At 33.8% G+C, this 18,804-nt stretch overlaps 4 protein-coding genes across 4 annotated transcripts; 3 read left to right on the top strand and 1 right to left on the bottom strand.

Moving 5' to 3' along the window:
• Nucleotides 1-805: 805 nt before the first annotated feature.
• LOC124452887 (catenin beta-like) lies at nt 806-7,003 on the top strand. Its single transcript, XM_047003516.1, has 11 exons — nt 806-959; nt 2,191-2,437; nt 2,575-2,734; nt 2,819-2,884; nt 3,106-3,284; nt 3,366-3,586; nt 3,706-3,887; nt 4,309-4,623; nt 4,860-5,258; nt 5,615-5,881; nt 6,083-7,003. Exons 2-11 carry the CDS (start codon nt 2,199-2,201, stop codon nt 6,314-6,316), a joined length of 2,262 nt encoding a protein of 753 aa, XP_046859472.1. The 5' UTR covers nt 806-959; nt 2,191-2,198; the 3' UTR covers nt 6,317-7,003.
• A 305-nt stretch (nt 7,004-7,308) lies between these two features.
• Nucleotides 7,309-12,099, top strand: LOC124453154 (dnaJ homolog subfamily C member 7-like). The gene is made up of 15 exons (XM_047003907.1): nt 7,309-7,452; nt 7,558-7,646; nt 8,340-8,464; nt 8,544-8,657; nt 8,762-8,836; nt 8,934-9,052; nt 9,236-9,305; nt 9,419-9,502; nt 9,613-9,777; nt 10,058-10,149; nt 10,443-10,516; nt 10,638-10,784; nt 11,188-11,246; nt 11,435-11,528; nt 11,649-12,099. Exons 1-15 carry the CDS (start codon nt 7,322-7,324, stop codon nt 11,777-11,779), a joined length of 1,569 nt encoding a protein of 522 aa, XP_046859863.1. The 5' UTR covers nt 7,309-7,321; the 3' UTR covers nt 11,780-12,099.
• On the bottom strand, nt 11,958-13,073 carry LOC124453155. The gene has a single exon (XM_047003908.1). The coding sequence runs from the start codon at nt 12,994-12,996 to the stop codon at nt 12,085-12,087; it is 912 nt and encodes a 303-aa protein (XP_046859864.1). The 5' UTR covers nt 12,997-13,073; the 3' UTR covers nt 11,958-12,084.
• A 533-nt stretch (nt 13,074-13,606) lies between these two features.
• LOC124453162 (actin-related protein 3) lies at nt 13,607-18,515 on the top strand. The gene is made up of 16 exons (XM_047003914.1): nt 13,607-13,900; nt 14,191-14,246; nt 14,331-14,405; nt 14,776-14,825; nt 14,940-14,981; nt 15,058-15,126; nt 15,200-15,245; nt 15,775-15,824; nt 15,969-16,076; nt 16,234-16,377; nt 16,815-16,925; nt 17,016-17,078; nt 17,159-17,251; nt 17,342-17,467; nt 17,583-17,666; nt 18,181-18,515. The coding sequence occupies exons 1-16, from the start codon at nt 13,851-13,853 to the stop codon at nt 18,274-18,276; spliced, it is 1,263 nt and encodes a 420-aa protein (XP_046859870.1). The 5' UTR covers nt 13,607-13,850; the 3' UTR covers nt 18,277-18,515.
• Nucleotides 18,516-18,804: the final 289 nt, after the last annotated feature.

Here is an 18,804-nt window from a genome sequence, read left to right as displayed (position 1 = left end):
CTTCTTAACTTATTTCAATTTTGCTATTGATATTGCATATTTTGTTAAAAGAGAAAGGACTCACTTCACTGGGTTTTGCTAAGAATAAGATCGACAGTGATATATATCCAGCGGGCTACCTCTGTCTAAGCACATAATTTAGTAATCCATAACAAACAATTGATTTCAATGAAACCTAATGGAAATTATGGTGTAGATATGAATATTACCCCCTCCCCCCCAATCATAGAGTTATCTATGCCATCTACGCCAATACGAGTTCTCTTTTCTCAAATATGCACTCCCCATTTTAAACTTTCTGAGTACGGCGGTACGACCCTGTATTATTTTAGAGGCCCATAATGCCAAAGATGCTTTATTTTCACCATCAATGTTTGTCAATAGATCTTGGATTACTTGACAGGAAAATTCTTTCAAATTGAAAGGTTTAAATTAAAAGTTTAGGTTGTGTCAATGAAGATCAAACACTCGCGTTTTAACAGTTATAACATGAATAACAGCCAAAGAAAATGAACTTAGTGCGCATGATGCTAAGAATTACAGGAATTATATTTATTATCAAGAAACTCTGAGTATATATAATTTGTGACATTTTTAAGTTAATTAGTATTTTGTACTATTGTTTAGAGGTGTGCCATGTTTAACTGAATTTTGAAATGTTCTAAATTTTTAATTTTGTCAAGAAAAATGTAAATACCATATTAATTTGAAGACTGAGTATAAGCAAACAAATTCCAATCTGAGGCACATTCCATTCTTAAAATCTACCAATCAGAGAGCGAGAATTTGCAAGATGAGCAATATTAGATTGTCTTCCCAAAATACACCGCTTCCTTCGCCCCCTGAATGTTTATACTTGGAAAGTTCATAGGGAAAATTTTGTGAAAAATATTGAAATTTTACATTATAGATTGGCAAAAAGAAATATTGGTGACCAAGTAAAACTTCTCTTGGCTTAGGTAAGACTATTTGAGATTTATGCCGAGTATGATCGACGCTAAAGTACAGCAATAATTGTGGCTGTTTATCTAGATTATGTGAATTGTACTTAACGTTCATATTTCTTTCAAAATTTCTCTACTATTCGTATATTTTTGCCTATTAAAGGTATGATAAAGTAGTATTAAAAAACTAGGTTAATTTTTTGATTCTAAATTCACATTTATGTCCGAAATTTAAATCTATTTGATCGAAAACTAAAATATTATTCTTACGTGCTTTGATACCCGTCCAACACAATTCAATTTGTAACACCGAATGTTAGCAATAAATCAAAGTATTTATCCATGTTACTTGCTGAAAATCTATGTCTTGTATTAGAGCAACAAATCTACGATTCATATTTTATTTTATGGTTTGTATTTTTGCTAAAGTGGTGAAGTCAAAGGGCCCACTATTACATAATATTGCGTTCGTTTATAAAAATTCGACCAAGTCACAATTATATAAGGAAAGTATTCAATGATTTATCGAATTTCTAAGAGACGATATACGTCTCTATTAAAGTAACTGAGTATATTTTCATAAGTGAAATTATATAAACCCTTTCAGTTGTTTATATTTGTAGATTTTATATTCTCAAAATTGTCAATACATTTTGATACAATCGCATTTGGTATTATACCTTCAAGCAAGTGCTTTATGTTTTTAGGAATAATGGATCTAATAAGGATTTCATATCTTTTTTTACACCAGTTGCTCAGTAGTAAACAATTAAATACATATATGTACTATTTTATCAGTTTGGCACTCTGTTGGTGAAAGTCTTAATGCTTAAAACGTCTTAAAGAAAACTCGAAGACACTTAATTACTTCCTACGCACTAATTCAAAATTCCTAAAGATTTTAGCGATTGGAAGATATTATTTAGGATTATTGTCTCTGTTGTATTTTTCCTGATTTGTTTCTTTGGATAGCAGTTAACACTGAAAATAAGGTGTTTGATTATACTATTTTGTAGGTGAACTCACCCTATTTAACTTTTGAGTAAAAAAAAATGAATTGTTTTTGTTGTTTAGTGCACGTATAATATGGTTATCGATTTCTAGCATATTTTCAATATGCTTTTTCATTTATGCGTGTTTGGACAAACACGGATCAAAATGTATTTTTATCATCTCCTCATTTGCCTAATATGGCACATCTAGTAATGTTTTAGTATTTTCAAGCTTTCAGCTATATTTCATGTAGGTGAAAAAATGTCAAACTATATGCAACAAAGTGGTCACATGCAATACAACCAGCACATGAGCAAGGATGAGCAAAATGCATTGTGGTATGGCCAGCAACACAGAGCATACATTGATTCTGGTATCAATAGCGAGCACAACACCGCACCACCTTCAGTTATGGGTGATGAAGATAATCTTATCTCAGAGCTTGATCAAGAGTTTGGAAATCAGGGTGATATGAATGAGCAGTTCACTCGCTCCAGAAGGTATCATCATTATTATTCAATCTGTAATTAATCTGTAGATAACTTGATGGTATGTAGGATGTAGTGAACTCAACAAACTAATGAAAAACTTAATATTTCTATTCGTAATATTTTACAAAATATGTTTTGTGATGCAGTTTGAGGATTCGTCAAGCTATGTTCCCAGAGTTTCCCATGGATGATGGATCAAATGTACCCATTCCACAAATGGATCCCTCAGTGAACACAGCTGTACAACGTCTTTCTCAACCTTCCCAGAATCTTAAAAATGCAGTATCTGATCTTATTAACTATCAGGTACATATCATGCTGCCATCTTTCTTCATAACACTTTATTATCTTCTTATATGCCTATATTTTCTGTATATTTTTATTGCTAAGGATGATGCTGATGTAGCTACCAGGGCCATTCCTGAACTAACTCGATTATTAAATGATAATGATCAGGTGAGATGTTTATAACAGCTTAATTTAATTTTCTCTTCGTTATCAATGTTAACACAATTTTATCCACCAATTACAATGACCTCAGGTTTCAGCATTTTTCAAGTAGGAACACATGCTTAATAATTCAACTCCAAATAAAAAACAAATTTTTTAACAATAATTTTTTTGTTCTAATGGAACTGTACTTGTCTTTGATGTTAATGTCTGACTTTTTCCCTCAGTTAGTTGTTGGGCAAGCTGTCTCAATGGTCCATGCTCTGTCAAAAAAAGATGCTAGTCGCTATGCTCTTGGAAGCTCTGGCCCTCTTATGGTATCTTTGGTTAGAGTAATGGATGCATCTGGAGACGTTGAAACAGTGAGAGGTATTGCTGGCACACTTCATGGCTTGTCAAGCACAAGGTAATTATAAAATTGTGTCAGCATGTTCAAGGAAAATTTCTATATTTTTTGTCTGAAATTTTTTGTCTTGTTTTTTTCAAGGCAAGGGTTGCTGTCGATCTTCAGATCCGGTGGCATTCCAGTGCTTGTTAAACTTCTTAGCTCATCCATTGAATCTGTTGTATTTTATGCCATCACCACTTTGCACAACTTATTATTGCACCAGGAAGGGGCAAAAATGGCTGTTCGTCTTGCTGGTGGATTACAAAAAATGGTGGCTTTATTGCCTCGATCAAATGTGAAGTTTTTGGCCATTGTGGCAGGTATGTTTTTTTCACATTCCTGTAGGATAGATATCCGTAGATTGCTTGAGGGCATCAAAGTGTGATGCTTAGTTATGTCAATGGCAAAATGTCCTTAGCTTCATGTTAATAAACTGTAGATTGTCTTCATGTGTTGGCTTATGGAAATCAAGAGAGTAAGCTCATTATTTTGGCTTCTGGTGGGCCTGCCGAACTTGTCAGGATCATGCGCAGTTACAGTTATGAAAAACTTTTATTCACAACTAGTAGAGTTCTAAAAGTATTGTCAGTCTGCTCCAGCAACAAACCTGCAATAGTTGAGGTGTGTCTTGTTCATTCAATTGTTACTTTTATGTATCTTAAAGCTGGAGGGTTTCAAGTTAGAGTAATTCCTTATAATCCTGTTTATTTTACAGAGCCATTAATAACATACAAGAACTTAGCATTTGTTTTAATGTGGCTCAAAGTGATCAATTTGCATTTACTTATACAGTGTGAGAAGGAAATATTGCACATTGTACACTGTCAATTCAGACACTGCACATATTAAATGATATGTACATTTTAAGATGAGATTGAGCATCAATAAGTTTGTGTTTTTTGGATGAAGTAAATGTTTGGAGCATAACTAGTATTCTTTGATGTTATTTATAGTTATCTTTGTTCTCTGATGTCATTCTATATAAACAGGGATTGCTTATTTTTTTTGGTTTTGACTAATGGATATTCTTGTTTTATCATAGGCAAATGGCATGCAAGTACTTGCCCAGCATCTTGGATCGCAGAGCAACCGTTTAGTTCAGAACTGCTTGTGGACTTTACGTAATATGTCTGATGCTGCAACTCGTGTTGATGGTTTAGATAACCTTTTGCAAATGTTGATCCAGTTGCTGTCATCAAATGATGTGATGGTTGTAACTTGTGCTGCAGGTGTTTTATCCAATTTGACCTGTAACAACCCAAGAAATAAACAAATAGTATTTCGAGTTGGTGGTGTTGAAGCCTTAGTTAGAACCTGCATTCAGGCTGGAGAGCGAGAGGAAATCACTGAACCTGTAGTAAGTGATATATAACTATTGTAGTCAAAGACGTCTTGTATCCATATCCGTCTTGTATTAAAAAATATTTTTAGGCAATTTTAAAACCACCTTGTGACTGTCATATTCATTTACTTAGCTTTCTACCCACATTTACGTTATCTATACGCGAACGTCTATAAAACGATTTACATTGTCATACTTAAGATTTGCCCGCATCTTATATCCTCACCTCAATATATTTGTTCACGTGATAGGTGTGTGCTTTACGTCACATTACAAGTCGTCACCAGGACGCTGAAGAAGCACAGAACGCGGTCCGTGTTCATTATGGCTTACCAGCTCTAATCAAACTTTTGAACCCTCCATCTCGTTGGCCTCTGATCAAAGCCGTGGTAGGTTTGATTCGCAATCTTGCGCTATGCCATGCGAACCACTCTGCAATCCGCGAAAACGGTGGCATTCCACGTATGGTTCAGCTCCTTATGAAAGCCAATCAAGATCTACGTAGAGCATCTGGTCAACCGTTTGTTGTAGATGGTATAAGAATGGAGGATATCATTGAAGGTACTGTGGGTGCACTTCATATTTTGGCCAGAGAAGCGAATAATCGCGCCGTGATTCGAAGTTTGAACGTCATTCCATTATTTGTACAAGTAAGTTTTTTAAAAATATGAGTGATTTTTTTAGTAAAGCATATACTACCATTTGTGCGTATGTTTATGTTTAATGTTTGTTGTTGTGTATTTTTTGATCACTCCAAGTGGTAAGAAATGGGATAGTTTAGAAATTTTATAAGGAAAAAAACCCAAAAAAATTAATTATCATTTTTACATCAATCGAAAGTAGTTTGTAGCTCTTCTTATATTTAACGATGTTTAGCTATAAATATTGCATAAGCAAAGTTCAAGCTATCCAATTCTGAATTTTTTTATAAAGTCAGAGGGGAAACATACAGTTGAATATTTTCAATGTGCCATATTTATAAATTTATCTTTTTATCGTATTTTAGTTTCTTCAGTTCCATGTTGAGAACATACAACGCGTGGCAGCTGGTGTTCTCTGTGAGTTATCTCAAGAAAAAGAAGGTGCCGAGCTCATTGAAGCTGAAAACGCAACAGGTCCGCTTACTGACTTACTCCGTTCGTCAAACGAAGGAATTGCGGCATATGTTGCTGCTGTTCTTTTCCGTTTGTCGGAAGATAAAGACCAAGATTACCGAAAACGTCTCTCCGTTGAACTCAGTTCTCTATTTAAAGACGACATACAAATGAATGAGGTATGTTAATTTTCTTTTACACATCACGATTCGAAATTATAAAATACTCAAAGTTATTACTGTATTTTGAAATCATTCTGCTTGACATGAATACTTTAAGTACATAAGTCAATGATATGCTAATTATACACTAGGTATTTTATGTATTTATGATTAAAACTTAAAAATGCTTACCCCGTCTGTCATATCTATTCATTGTAGCATCAGATGATGGCCGATCATCACCATCCTATTGATAATGGTTACCCACCAAATCCTTACATGCAGCAACAAGGTATGCCAATGCAATATCCTGGTAACTACCCCGGTCAGTATTCTGGTTATCAACAGCAACCGTATGGTCAACCACCACAACAGTACATGCACCATGATCCTAACTACAACATGGGCGGTCATTCACAGTCTGGTCAACAATGGATGGATTCCGATTTGTAATGGAAATATTCCACTTATCTGGAACTCTTTCTCTTTAGTTAATACTATCTTGGCTATTGTTTTGAATATACACACAAATTCTTAGGCTTCAGTATTGCTTTTACATTTTAAACTGTTTGTTTGAGCAAATTGCTCGTTGTGCCATATAGCGTTCGTGAAGATTTTCTACCCAAGAAAATCATCGTCAATATTTCATAACATTTTCTTGAAGGTCTTTTTCAGAATCATGTAAACACCATCTTTAAGAAAAGCACCGATCTTTTAACTCAAGAACTCATAAATACGTTTGTTAAGTGGAATGTCCCCCCCCCCTTCCCCTACCAAATAAAATTGTATGTTTTGTATTTGCGATACGCGGTGTTACAAGTTTACATGATGATGATGTATTCATTTAGCATTTTTAGTTGTTAGTTTGGCCTTGTCCTTTTTGTCACTCTTTGATGAAAAACGTTCTTTTTCAGCTTGAGTTTTCTCCAACTTGTTGGCTATATATGGTATCATTTGTTATAAATTGTGTACAGCAAATGATCAACTCTAATACGTAAAGATTATAGCAATAGAATATTTTAACTTTCAAGTTTTCTTCATCTATCATTAGCTTAGATCAATTTAATTATATATTGAATTTTGTAATCCTTACAAGAAATTACTTAGAAATTACTTGTATTAAACATTTTATTAACGCAAGGTCATTTCTACATTGATCGTCTATTCTCTTCATTATCTCTTAAAGCTGTGTCTCACGAGTCCTTTCTCTTGTTCCTTTTGGCTTTATGCAAATCCGTTTGGACCTATTTAGCTCAATGCAGACGACTTTGACGTCTTGACTGAGAGTCACTATTCCTCACGCATCTTTGGATTAAAACATGCGGTGCAGAAGAATGAAATTTCAATAGGTTTTTGTCCCAGTTTTGTCTATCATCTCTGATTCCATTAGAAAAATGTTCCCTTTGACGCGTGGGCTCCACGCAATGATTCCACGACCACCAAATTGTCAGGAACAAAATGGCGGCGAATCATGCTTCAGAAGAAGAAATGGAAATAGACCCCGAGAATTCCAATGTCGACACTTCGTCTTGCAACAATGTGGAAAAAGATGAATGCTGTCTGACAGAGGAAAAGATTGACAATAAACAGTTCTGTATTTAACTCTATGTTGCGAGTTAACTTTGTTATATAAGTCGGCATTCTTTTCTGGAATTTTTCTACTATCAATTGCTTTTTTAATATGTTCATCCTAGGCTTGCTGAAACAAAGAAAGATGCTGGAAATAAAGCTTACTCTGCAAAAGATTACAAATTGGCCGTCAAACTTTACACGGAAGCAATTGGTAATTAATAAGATACTGGCAATTAAAAATACCAGTCTGGAAAGTACGTCATTTTTTGACGGAATTATGAGTGTGCTGGTGTGAAAATCAAATTTCTTGTTGCACACATAAATGCAAGCCAAAATATTTTGATCAGTATTATGCATACATTTTTGTATTACATGAAATTTTGTCATTGCTGATTCAATTTTTTATTTGGAAGTCAGTTGTTACTCTTCAGTCTTACTTTAAGTTTAGTTTTAATGACCAACTTGGATTGGTCTTTCTCTCTCTCTCTTCATAAATCTGCTTGTTGTGCAAAGATAATATGACAAAAAATCTCTGAGGTGCAAAAAATACATACTTTCTAGACTGGTAAAATTATATGACAATAATGAAACCATGATTTATGATTATGTTATTTTACTTATGTAAAATCTTATTACAAAAGTATCGCAAAACTCTTGAAAATCTTATAATTTGATCTGATTACTATGCTTTAATGGCCAACTTTATTGCTGTGAGTGCAATTCTATGTACTTGATTATATGTCTGACTAGTGTCTTAATTTTAACTAGAAAATTGGAATGTGTGAAAGGAACTTTTCTTTAAACTTGAATTACACTTTGTGAAAATAGTTAAAATTTGTAGTAAGCATCTACTGAAAATGGATTTTGAAATTCTTAAACATTGTGTATTGCATATTTATTATAGAGTTAGACAACTGTTGTGCACCATATTATGGAAATCGATCTGCAGCTTATCTCATGATGAAGGATTACTATCACGCCTTGGATGATGCTAAAATTGCCTTAAAATTGGATGAGAATTATATAAAGGTGTATATTCCAAACCGTACCCAAATTTGTTCTATGTGTAATGTGACGATACTAACATATCTTGTTGTCATCTAATTAGGCATATTTTCGGATAGCACGTTGTAATCTTGCTCAAGGCTCTACAGAATCAGCAGAGAGAGCATTGGCCAAGGCAAAGGAAATTGACCCAAACAGTAAAACATTGCAGGATGAAGTATTTAAAACAATTACCATATTTTTGCCAATCATGTAATGGCAGCTTCTATTTTCATGTACCATTAAAATTTATTTATTACATCATTTATTTATTACATCCAGTATTTGCGTGTTCATCAAATACAGCAATTTGAGGCATCTTCTTTTGAGGCACATGATAAAGAAGATTACCGCAAGGTAAATTCACTGATCATTCAAAGATCCTTCAAAAATTCTTCATTTGAAATGTTTGTTGTTGGCGTCTTGCCTTTAAATTCTCAACATTGTTTTGAAGGTGATATTTTGCACAAGACGATTGATAGAACTCTCACCAGATTGTAATTTGTACAAAATAATGAGAGCAGAAGCTCTTGCTTTGATGAAGAAATACAGTGAAGCTGAAGTTGAAGCTAAGTAAGTTTGTGAAGAAAAAAAATTTTCCATTTTTTGTAATGTAAAGTTCATGATTGAACTCAATCTTCTTAATTTCATGCTGTTCATACTTGTTTCAAACTTTTTGTATAACAGCTGCCAAAATTTGTCATAAATGTATACATGTTGGAGACTGATAGTTTAGTAATTTATTGTCAATTTTAGTTCTGTATTACGAGAAAACAATCGAAACGCAGATGCTCTATATGTCAGAGGGTTGTGCTTATATTATCAGGTAATTTTTTTTGCATAAACAGTACAATCAAAAGAAAAAATATGCATATGAATATGTCCTCATCCATTTAAGTTTATTCAATCCTTGATTTTAAAATGTCATTACGTATGTAGGACAATGAGGAACAAGCATTTAAGTGTTTCACAAATGTGTTAAAAATTGACCCAGACCACAAAAAGGCAAAAGCTATACGAAAAGTAAGTATGCAATCTCCATGTATTATTTTTAGAAAATTTTTTCTCTCATTTAAATAATGCTTTGGGTCATCTTAATTAACTATATATTTTTTTAATTATACCCATTCAAGAAAGCCAAGTTGCTTCAGGCCACAAAAGACAATGGGAACAATGCTTACAAAAGAGGAAATTTTGAAGAAGCATACAGCATATACACCAATGCATTAACCATTGATCCCAACAATGTTTCAACTAGTGCAAAATTATATTACAACCGAGCAGTTGTTGCATCAAAGGTGAGATATATAGAATGTTTACATAGCAATGTGTTGGGTTTTCTACTTTTGTACTTACTAGCTGGCTGCAAAAGTTAGGTTAAAAATCTTTGTTGAAAAACTATGTTGAAAACTGGTGGGCTCTGGTCTCTCATTTGATTATGCTGCAAATGTTTCCCGTTGAATATTTCCATAACCATTAAATCGAAAAAACTAGCTGTCTTATTTCATGCTTTTGAATTTTCTCAAAAAATTTTGTCTTGATGACATTTGATTATTTCTTTGTGTGCGTTATGTCTAGTTAAATAAAATGACAGAGGCCATCGACGATTGTACAGAAGCGATAAAACTTGACGGAAGCTATTTAAAAGCATACATGAAGCGTGCCAAATGGTAAGATATGTGGTAGTAGATGATGTGTATGGGTTGGAATAATTATTTTTGGTTTATATTATTGTATGAAGATTGACAGATTTTCATGACTGTTTCTTTGTAAGTATTGTACATACATGTAAAAAGTAAAGAATAGTTTTACAAAACCTCACTTTGTAACAAGCCACTCTGAAAGCGCTTTTGAAAGGTGCCCTGGATTATGTCAAAGACACTGAATTTTCCTCGTCACATATTTCATTCATGGTTTGTTTGAAAACAGCGCTCAGAATATGTTGTTTTCTGTTTTCGTTTAGTTACATGGAATCCGAGAATTATGAAGAGGCTGTACGAGATTATGAAAAAGTTTGTAAAATGAATGGTTGTCGAGGTTAGTGCTCCCCATATGTCCCAAGTACAGGAGTCACCATTGCAATATGGTGATAGCCGTGAGGGTACATTGTTCTGCTCGTTGTATATACATATACCTATAACATGTGGCTTTATTGTAGAAAATAGAAGTCTACTTCAGGATGCCAAACTGCAACTGAAAAAGAGCAAACGAAAAGATTATTATAAAATCTTATCGCTTCCAAAGGATTGTTCCGATGCTGATATTAAGAAGGCATACAGACGAGAAGCTTTAAAGCATCATCCAGGTTATCAACACTATACATTCACTTTATCGGTTCTTATCATAATACCGGTGCAAAAGCTCCGTCAACGCTCACACATTAAAGGGGAAAAACTACTGCATCAGTACAGTACCGTGTGAACAAATTACGTTTAGTTGAAATACTGCTAATACAGGAAATGACTCAATATAATACCTTCTATGGATGGTACGTGAAATTTACTTGTTGCACAAGGTGTTAAGGATACTACAATATAGTTTCAAAGTGTGCATGTGAGAAAGGGTGTCAGGGATATTGCAGTAAGTGTATATATGACACAGTGTCTGGAATACTCTACAATATAGTTTCAGTCTTTAATACTCCATATTATGTGTCGTGTGATTTTATTGTTTTTTGTGATGTGATTTCAATAGCTCTTTCTTTGTAGATCGTCACTCTGGTGCAACAGACCAAGTGAAAAAACAAGAAGAAATGCTTTTTAAAGAGGTTAGCTATTTTCCGCCTAATTTGCTTTATAAGATCCATATTTTGTCATAAAATATTTGTTTTTTCACTGCATGCAGTTGGCGGCTTAATTCAATTGTAAAACTTATCATGCAGAATTGAATGAATATCGTTCATTCAATACTTGTGACATTCTTCTGAACTTATAATAAAGAACTCTTGTATTCCAGGTAAACGAAGCATACGGTGTGCTATCGGATCCTCAAAAAAAAGGGAGATATGATCGAGGAGAGGATATTGACGACAATGGATTCACAACGTCAGGTAGTTACGATTTTTTCATTTTCTATACCGTTTGATTTTATGAAAAAAGTCCTTTTTGAATCGCGTGCATGTTTTCTTCTACGTATTTTTGTTTCATGTGTACCTCTGCATTTTTTTAAGATTTCGATCCAAATACGATATTTCAAGCAGTCTTCGGTGGCGGTGGTTTCCCCTCAGGCTTTGGTGGTGGTTTCCCCTCAGGCTTTGGTGGTGGACATCACGGTCACGAATTTCATTTTACGTTTGGTTGAAGTTCTACCATTTTATACGTTAGCAATTTTAAGAAGCCTGTGATTTCTATGCTCTATAACGACTCTTGAAAAAAATGTGTAAATTCTTCGCTCATCATGTTTCCAGTCAGTCCTAGCTTTTCTAACATAAATGAACTTCACCAGCATGCTACTTATGATATTACACTGTATTCATCTCTTAAAGCACTTGTCACTACACCAATATCATAAATTATGTTAGAGTTCGTTGTTAGAGTTGTCACAGGTATAAATGCTGCGACATTGGCTTAAAAATGTTTGATATGAAGACAATGTACAATTTAAATTTATTTTGATTTCGACTTGTGTGAACTGATCCTTGTTGGGGGCGGCTCTTTTGTATTTTGCAATTTATCTTCCTCCATATTGTCAGCCGTTTCATTTAATTTTTCTTTGCAATATTGGGAGGTGTTGTGTTTGCTATTCCATATTTCTAAACTATTTCCCCTTTTATTTTGGCCTGATAATTTGCCATTCATAGATGATAAAGTGCTTCCTTCAATGAATCCTTTCTTCGACAAATGTCTCTTAAAATTTCCAGTCTTGATTGCTGTTTTTTTTGAAACATTTTGATGCTGAAATTCTCCATTTGCTAATTCCCAGATTCTCAGCTTGTTTTCAAGCTCTATGTTAGTTTTGTGGCCCACATTTGGTATGCATGGCAAACTTTGCAAGATAATTTTGCAATTTGAATGTATCCTTAAGTGTGGTTTGGTTTTCCAGTGAACAAGTACGGTGCTAATAGGTACTTCTGATGTCTGTTTAGTTTTTTCAATCGTTAAAAGATTGCTCGACTTCTTTTTATTGTTGTCATAACTGGTGTCTAGTGACATTCCTTTTAGGCTTAAACTCCATTCCTTTCGAATACTCAACGTATTTTTTGATGTCTTCTTTTCAACTTTTTCATTTCCATCAAGAGAAGCTTGATTTTCATTGAAAATGAGAGGTTTTCGCTGTGGATAACGCTGTTGCTTTAATCGTTCCACTGCATCTATTAAATGTTTTTGTTCTTGAGAAAGAAGTTGACAATCAAGGTCTTTGATCCTCTTAAAATACTCCTTTTGCTTTTCACATCCATTTTTGCTATCTTTAAACCAGAAGCATTCGTTTGTTTTTGGCTTGCCATCATAGTATATTCGTCGCATTGCAAAAGAAACGCAGATCCGGGCTAATTTTATTTCCTTCAATGAAATCAACATCAGAATTTACCTAGGATATATTATATACGAAGATGTCATAGCAACATTTGAAATTTGATCCATCAGCTTGCAGTGAAATAAAATTTATATTTGTAGCCGTGAGTCTGAGAAACAAGAATACACATTTTAATAAGGATTGTAAATTGTGTAAAGACTTTCTTTGCTCGTGACATGCCATGCGCGAGCTCAAAGCTGCCATTTGACCGAATTGCTACTTAAATTACAATAAGTACGAGTCTAGTGTGAAATTTATAGACATTTTGAGCAAATTCTTTGCAGTAGTTATACTCTGTTAGGAAATTTATCTTGCCAGCGCAATATCTTTTGATGACGAATTATTTAAATACCCTCAGACAACAAAGTTTTAATCAAAGCATTTCTTTCGTTTGTTGTACTAGAGGGCACTCTAGTTGAGATTGGAGAAATTACTTAAAATTTCAAGAAACCAAAAAATAAAGGTGGTTCCTGTAACTGTGTATTTTTTTCTTGGAAAGAGAAATTAACCATAACAGCTTAAGTTTGCCTTTATGAAAGGCGTTAGAATGTCTCTCTCATTTATTTTTTATATGACATTGTTGTGATATTTTTTGTATGATCTGGGCCAGTTTTGAGACACTTGAAAACCATTTATGTGCCTCCTAGCTTGCCCCCTAGATAATGAAAACAGGTTCACAAGATCACAATAACCACACCCAAAATGCTTCGCGGGCTTAGATTACTCCTCCCGATCGCCATTTTGCTGTCTGGCTTCCGCTTGAACTACAAGTCGTCGATACCTAAGGTTCTCAAATAAACTTTTTATTGTTAACTAAGTAAAATTTTCAAAATTCGGTTCAAATCACTTCTTTAACGAAATGTCGATACAGGGCAGATTGCCAGCCTGCGTTATTGATAATGGAACAGGGTAAGTTTTATTTGTGCACACTATTTTATTTTTCTGGTTCCGGGAGAACTCCCATTTGCTGTATGCTCTCATTCCATAAGTTTTGGTGTTTTTTCTGCCGCGATGTTCTTGGTTGATGACAATTTATTGATTTCATGACCACCAAACAAATACGCAAAACTTCATATATTGTGTTGTGTTGAGTCTTATATCCAGATAATGCATCTGTCATCTTTCTATGAACGCATGTAAAATACATTTTTACCATTATTTTGTTTGATTGCTGATACTTATGTTATTTTGATGTACAGTTACACAAAAATGGGATTTGCTGGCAATACAGAACCGCAGTTTATAATGCCTTCAGGTAGAAATATCACGATGTTATTCTTAAAAATGGTATTTTGAAGTCAACGAAGTACAATGTTATGTCATTATTATTTACATGCAGCTATTGCAATAAAGGAAAATGCAAAAGTTGGTGATAAAAGTCAAAGAAGAACAACTAAAGGTGTTGAAGATCTTGGTAAGGAACCCTGAATTCTCCATCACCATGCCACCACCAATAACCAAAATTAAATTCAACATATTTTACAAATGGTTCTCACAAACTCATTTTGTCAATGTCCAAAAGCTTGTTGTGTTAGGTTAATGACCTGTATAAAATTGCATGGCAGGCAGGGGGAAAAATTTTGATCACTAATTTTTTCCCGTTATTGCTGTGCTATATTAATAAGCAGCAGTATCTACGGTTGGAATGTCTGTATCATGATGTTTCATTAACCAAACTGATGCTACAAGTAAATGAAGAGTTTAGATTTTTTCGCATTCTCAGTAAATTTTCGTAAAAATAAATGTAAATTTTGGAAACAATTTTCTTATGTACGTACTTTTAGACTTTTTTATTGGGGATGATGCCATTGAAAAGCCTCTATACAGCACAAAGGTTTGTGTGATTTTATCATAACATTTAGTGGTTTCTTTTTGCTTTGTTATTTTAGTGAAATATATATGTCAAACAATATAAGTTCAATATTGTAGATTTGTGTTCATTGTTTAGTGGCCTATTCGTCATGGTATTGTTGAAGACTGGGATTTAATGGTAATGAAAACAAGATTATAAAATCATGGATTGAAAAATTGCTCTTTTTATAACCAAACATATGGTCCATTTTTAGGAAAGGTTTTGGGAACAATGTATTTTCAAATATCTTAGAGCTGAGCCTGAAGACCACTATTTCTTGTTGGTAATAAGTAATTTAATCTTATGACCTTCTGTATTCAATTTACTCTTGACCAATTTATAATTCATATTTACAGACAGAGCCTCCACTAAATACCCCTGAAAACAGAGAGTACACAGCAGGTAACTCAACTGAAGAACTATTTCTGAAAAATGTCACAAGTCATTTTCAAATACATTCATTGTTCTGTATTCCATGTGGTCCAAGTATTTCATAAACAATATAAATTTAATATATTATAATAAATTACTTTTATATGTAATATCAGTTACAACATATTGTTTGTATGCTTTACATCCAGTGTGCAAATCAACGATGTGCAATGTGCAATTTGCACATCGCTTTAGCTAAAATGAAAACAATTGCACATCACTTTTTTAAACGATGTGCAAAAATCAGCGGTTTTAACGAAAAACACTGTCATAAATTATATGAATTTGTTCACGTTTTGAAATATTAATTTAGCAGTTAGCGCTATATAATAATTAATGTAATATCGATTTGATAATGCCTATAAAGAAACACTTTTGTCAAAAAAATTGAACATTGTTTTTTCTGAAGTAATTTGCACACTGTTTACATCTATAGGTAGCAATGTACTTGACATGTGTGTTGAGACTATGTGACTTAAATAATTTTGCTGTTTTCTAGAGATCATGTTTGAATCCTTCAATGTGCCCGGTTTATATATAGCTGTACAGGTAAACACGTATTTCATCCCTTTTGTAATAATTCTTCATTCTTAAAAGGACCCTTGATCTTCTGCTTTTGTAACATAAATTTTTATCAACTCTTTGTTGAAAAATTATCATAAAACATGAAATAAATGCATTTAATTTCAATAGGCAGTGCTTGCACTTGCTGCTTCATGGACATCACGTCAGGTCGGTGAAAGAACCCTCACTGGTACTGTTATTGATTCTGGTGATGGAGTCACCCATGTTATTCCAGTGGTATGTATAATGTGCAGGATTGGCTGTACACTTTAAGTGATTTAATAAAACAAAGTGTAGCTCTGGCATATTGTAGTATTGGGCAACATCTTATAAATTGTGTTTGTTTTAAAAGACCCCGTCTAAAAGTGTTTTTCTACTTGTAATGTACTTTTAGGCTGAAGGCTATGTTATAGGGAGCTGTATCAAACATATTCCCATTGCTGGTCGTGACATCACATATTTCATTCAGCAAATTTTGCGAGAAAGGGAGATTGGTATTCCCCCTGAACAATCTCTTGAAACAGCAAAAGCAATAAAGGTAAAACTGGATAACATACAGCATTTCCTTATCCAAGTGAAAAATAGCCAATGAATAATGATAAATATATTGTCTATTATTTGCAGTAGTTTGTGCAAAATAATAACTAGAACCAGGTTTTGTTTTTTGTGATGCAAAATTTTAGCATTACTAACACTTGAATGCTTGGGATGTGCTATTGTTCATTTGAACAGTTCATGATTTCTTTTTTATTTGCTTGGTTGTTCCATTGGTAATTGATGTAGCCTATATTAAATGTTATTTTTCAAAAGTTAAGTCCCCACCAATTACTCTTAATGTATTTGCCCTCCTGAATTTCAACTTGATATCTTAAACATCTGTTTAAGATGAAATCACTATCACTTATTTTTTTCATTGAAAATCTTGAGTAATGGTGAAGTTACAAGTCATCTTTCAATGTGTACTGAATACTTAAGGAACGTTGGGGGTATATTTGTCCTGATGTGGCAAAAGAGTTTGCTAAGTATGACTCAGATCCAGAAAAATGGATGAAGAAATTTGAAGGAATGAATGCAATCAATAAACAGGTACGTTCTTTGTCATTTTACTTCATTTTGAGGAACACAGAAAGTCACTTAATATTTCTTTTTGAAAATTTGATGTTTTCTTTTTTGTAGAAATTCTCAGTCGATGTTGGCTACGAACGATTTTTGGGACCTGAAATTTTTTTCCATCCAGAGGTATGTACTTTAAATTGACATTACTTCAGCCCAACGATTCTAGGCTTTAGTCATAGTCTCAGAGATCTTTTCTTTTTCAGTTTTCTAATCCAGATTTTACGACTCCAATTTCGGAAATTGTTGACACTGTTATCCAGAATTGCCCAATTGATGTGAGAAGACCATTGTATAAGGTGGGCATGACACAAAAGAATTTCTAGCGATTCGACGTTAAGGCGATAAGGTCTACTTTATATACAAATGTTAATTGGTTGATTTCATAGAATATTGTTTTGTCTGGTGGTTCTACAATGTTCAAAGACTTTGGACGTCGACTTCAACGAGACGTTAAAAGAGTGGTTGATTCACGTTTAAAACTTAGTGAGCAGTTGAGCGGCGGACGTCTGAAGGTATTTGACGTTAATCAGAAATTGGAATCTTGCTGCTTTTGCAATATTTCTTCAAAACAGGATAAAATAAATGCTTATCTGTTGTTTACATCTCATTTTTCAAAAAATTTTTCAGCCCAAACCGATTGACGTTCAAGTAGTCACTCATCATATGCAACGTTATGCTGTTTGGTTTGGTGGAAGTATGCTGGCATCTACCGTAAGAATGTAGTTTTTATGTTGTTTTAACATTCCTTGTTTACAGTAAGAGTCTGCCATGATTTATTCTATTTGTTCTGAAATTGACCCGCGAAATTGTTTGAATTGTTTATGAAACTAAATTTCCCTGTAAATCGTGAATGACATTGGGTAAAAGGCTTTTTTTTACAAGTGTGTGTTGCAGTTTAATTCATGTCTTTTTTAGTCATGGTAAGTTCTGAGTTATTGAGCTCGCCACAAAAGGAAAAAGCCTTTCTAGAGTTGTATAGAAATTTGAATTACGGTCAAATGAAACAAACAATTTGATGCATAGAAACAGTAACCTTAGCTGCATACAACAAAGTGAGATCCTATCTTCGTCACGTGGCTCGTGACGTAAGTCTATCGTAGATCTGCTTTTATCTTCTTTTGACTTGATTTGATCTAGAAAGAAAGTTTTCATGAACAGTTGTATTCAAGAATGTGGACTTGCATTTGTTGTAAATCATATGAGTAACGATTCCTTTTTTTTGTAGCCTGAATTTTACTCCGTATGCCACACTAAAGCTCAATACGACGAATCTGGTCCGAGTATTTGCCGACATAATCCGGTATTTGGGGTGATGAGTTAAAGAATAACCGTAGTGAATGTTAGCATTAACTGAACAATTGTCCAAGATAGTTGTATTACGCAGTTTCAATTGTACAGTCCAACGTTAAACGTGTCATCCATATTCAACGTGTGGATGCACTATATATATCGCACATTATGTGTTGAAATGGTCTTACGTTGATGTCACTTAATTGTTTTAAGTCAATTTTAATATTATTAAGTGATGATTTTGAAAAGAATAATATGAATCCAACGTCATTTTTTCATTAAATTTTTTCTAATTCACCATTTCTTTGCGATTTATTTATGGTAAAGTTTTCTATTAAAACGGTAATTACATGTTTGTATATGTAAATCGTGCAGGTTGGTAGAGTCCTGACAACGACTGTTGGTGTTGATGTTGAGTGATGTTTCGATAAGCTTAGCGGCAGCCACTCCTCACTTGACTCTGAAGTTGACTACTGCTAAACTTGTTGAAACGTCAGTGAACATCAACACCAACAGTCCTTCTCAGGACTTTACTAACCAGGACGATCTACATCTACAA

This window comes from Xenia sp. Carnegie-2017, unplaced genomic scaffold (genome assembly GCF_021976095.1).
Source record: "Xenia sp. Carnegie-2017 unplaced genomic scaffold, XeniaSp_v1 HiC_scaffold_25, whole genome shotgun sequence".
Taxonomy (NCBI): domain Eukaryota; kingdom Metazoa; phylum Cnidaria; class Anthozoa; order Malacalcyonacea; family Xeniidae; genus Xenia; species Xenia sp. Carnegie-2017.
This window is presented reverse-complemented; position numbering and strand designations above follow the sequence as displayed.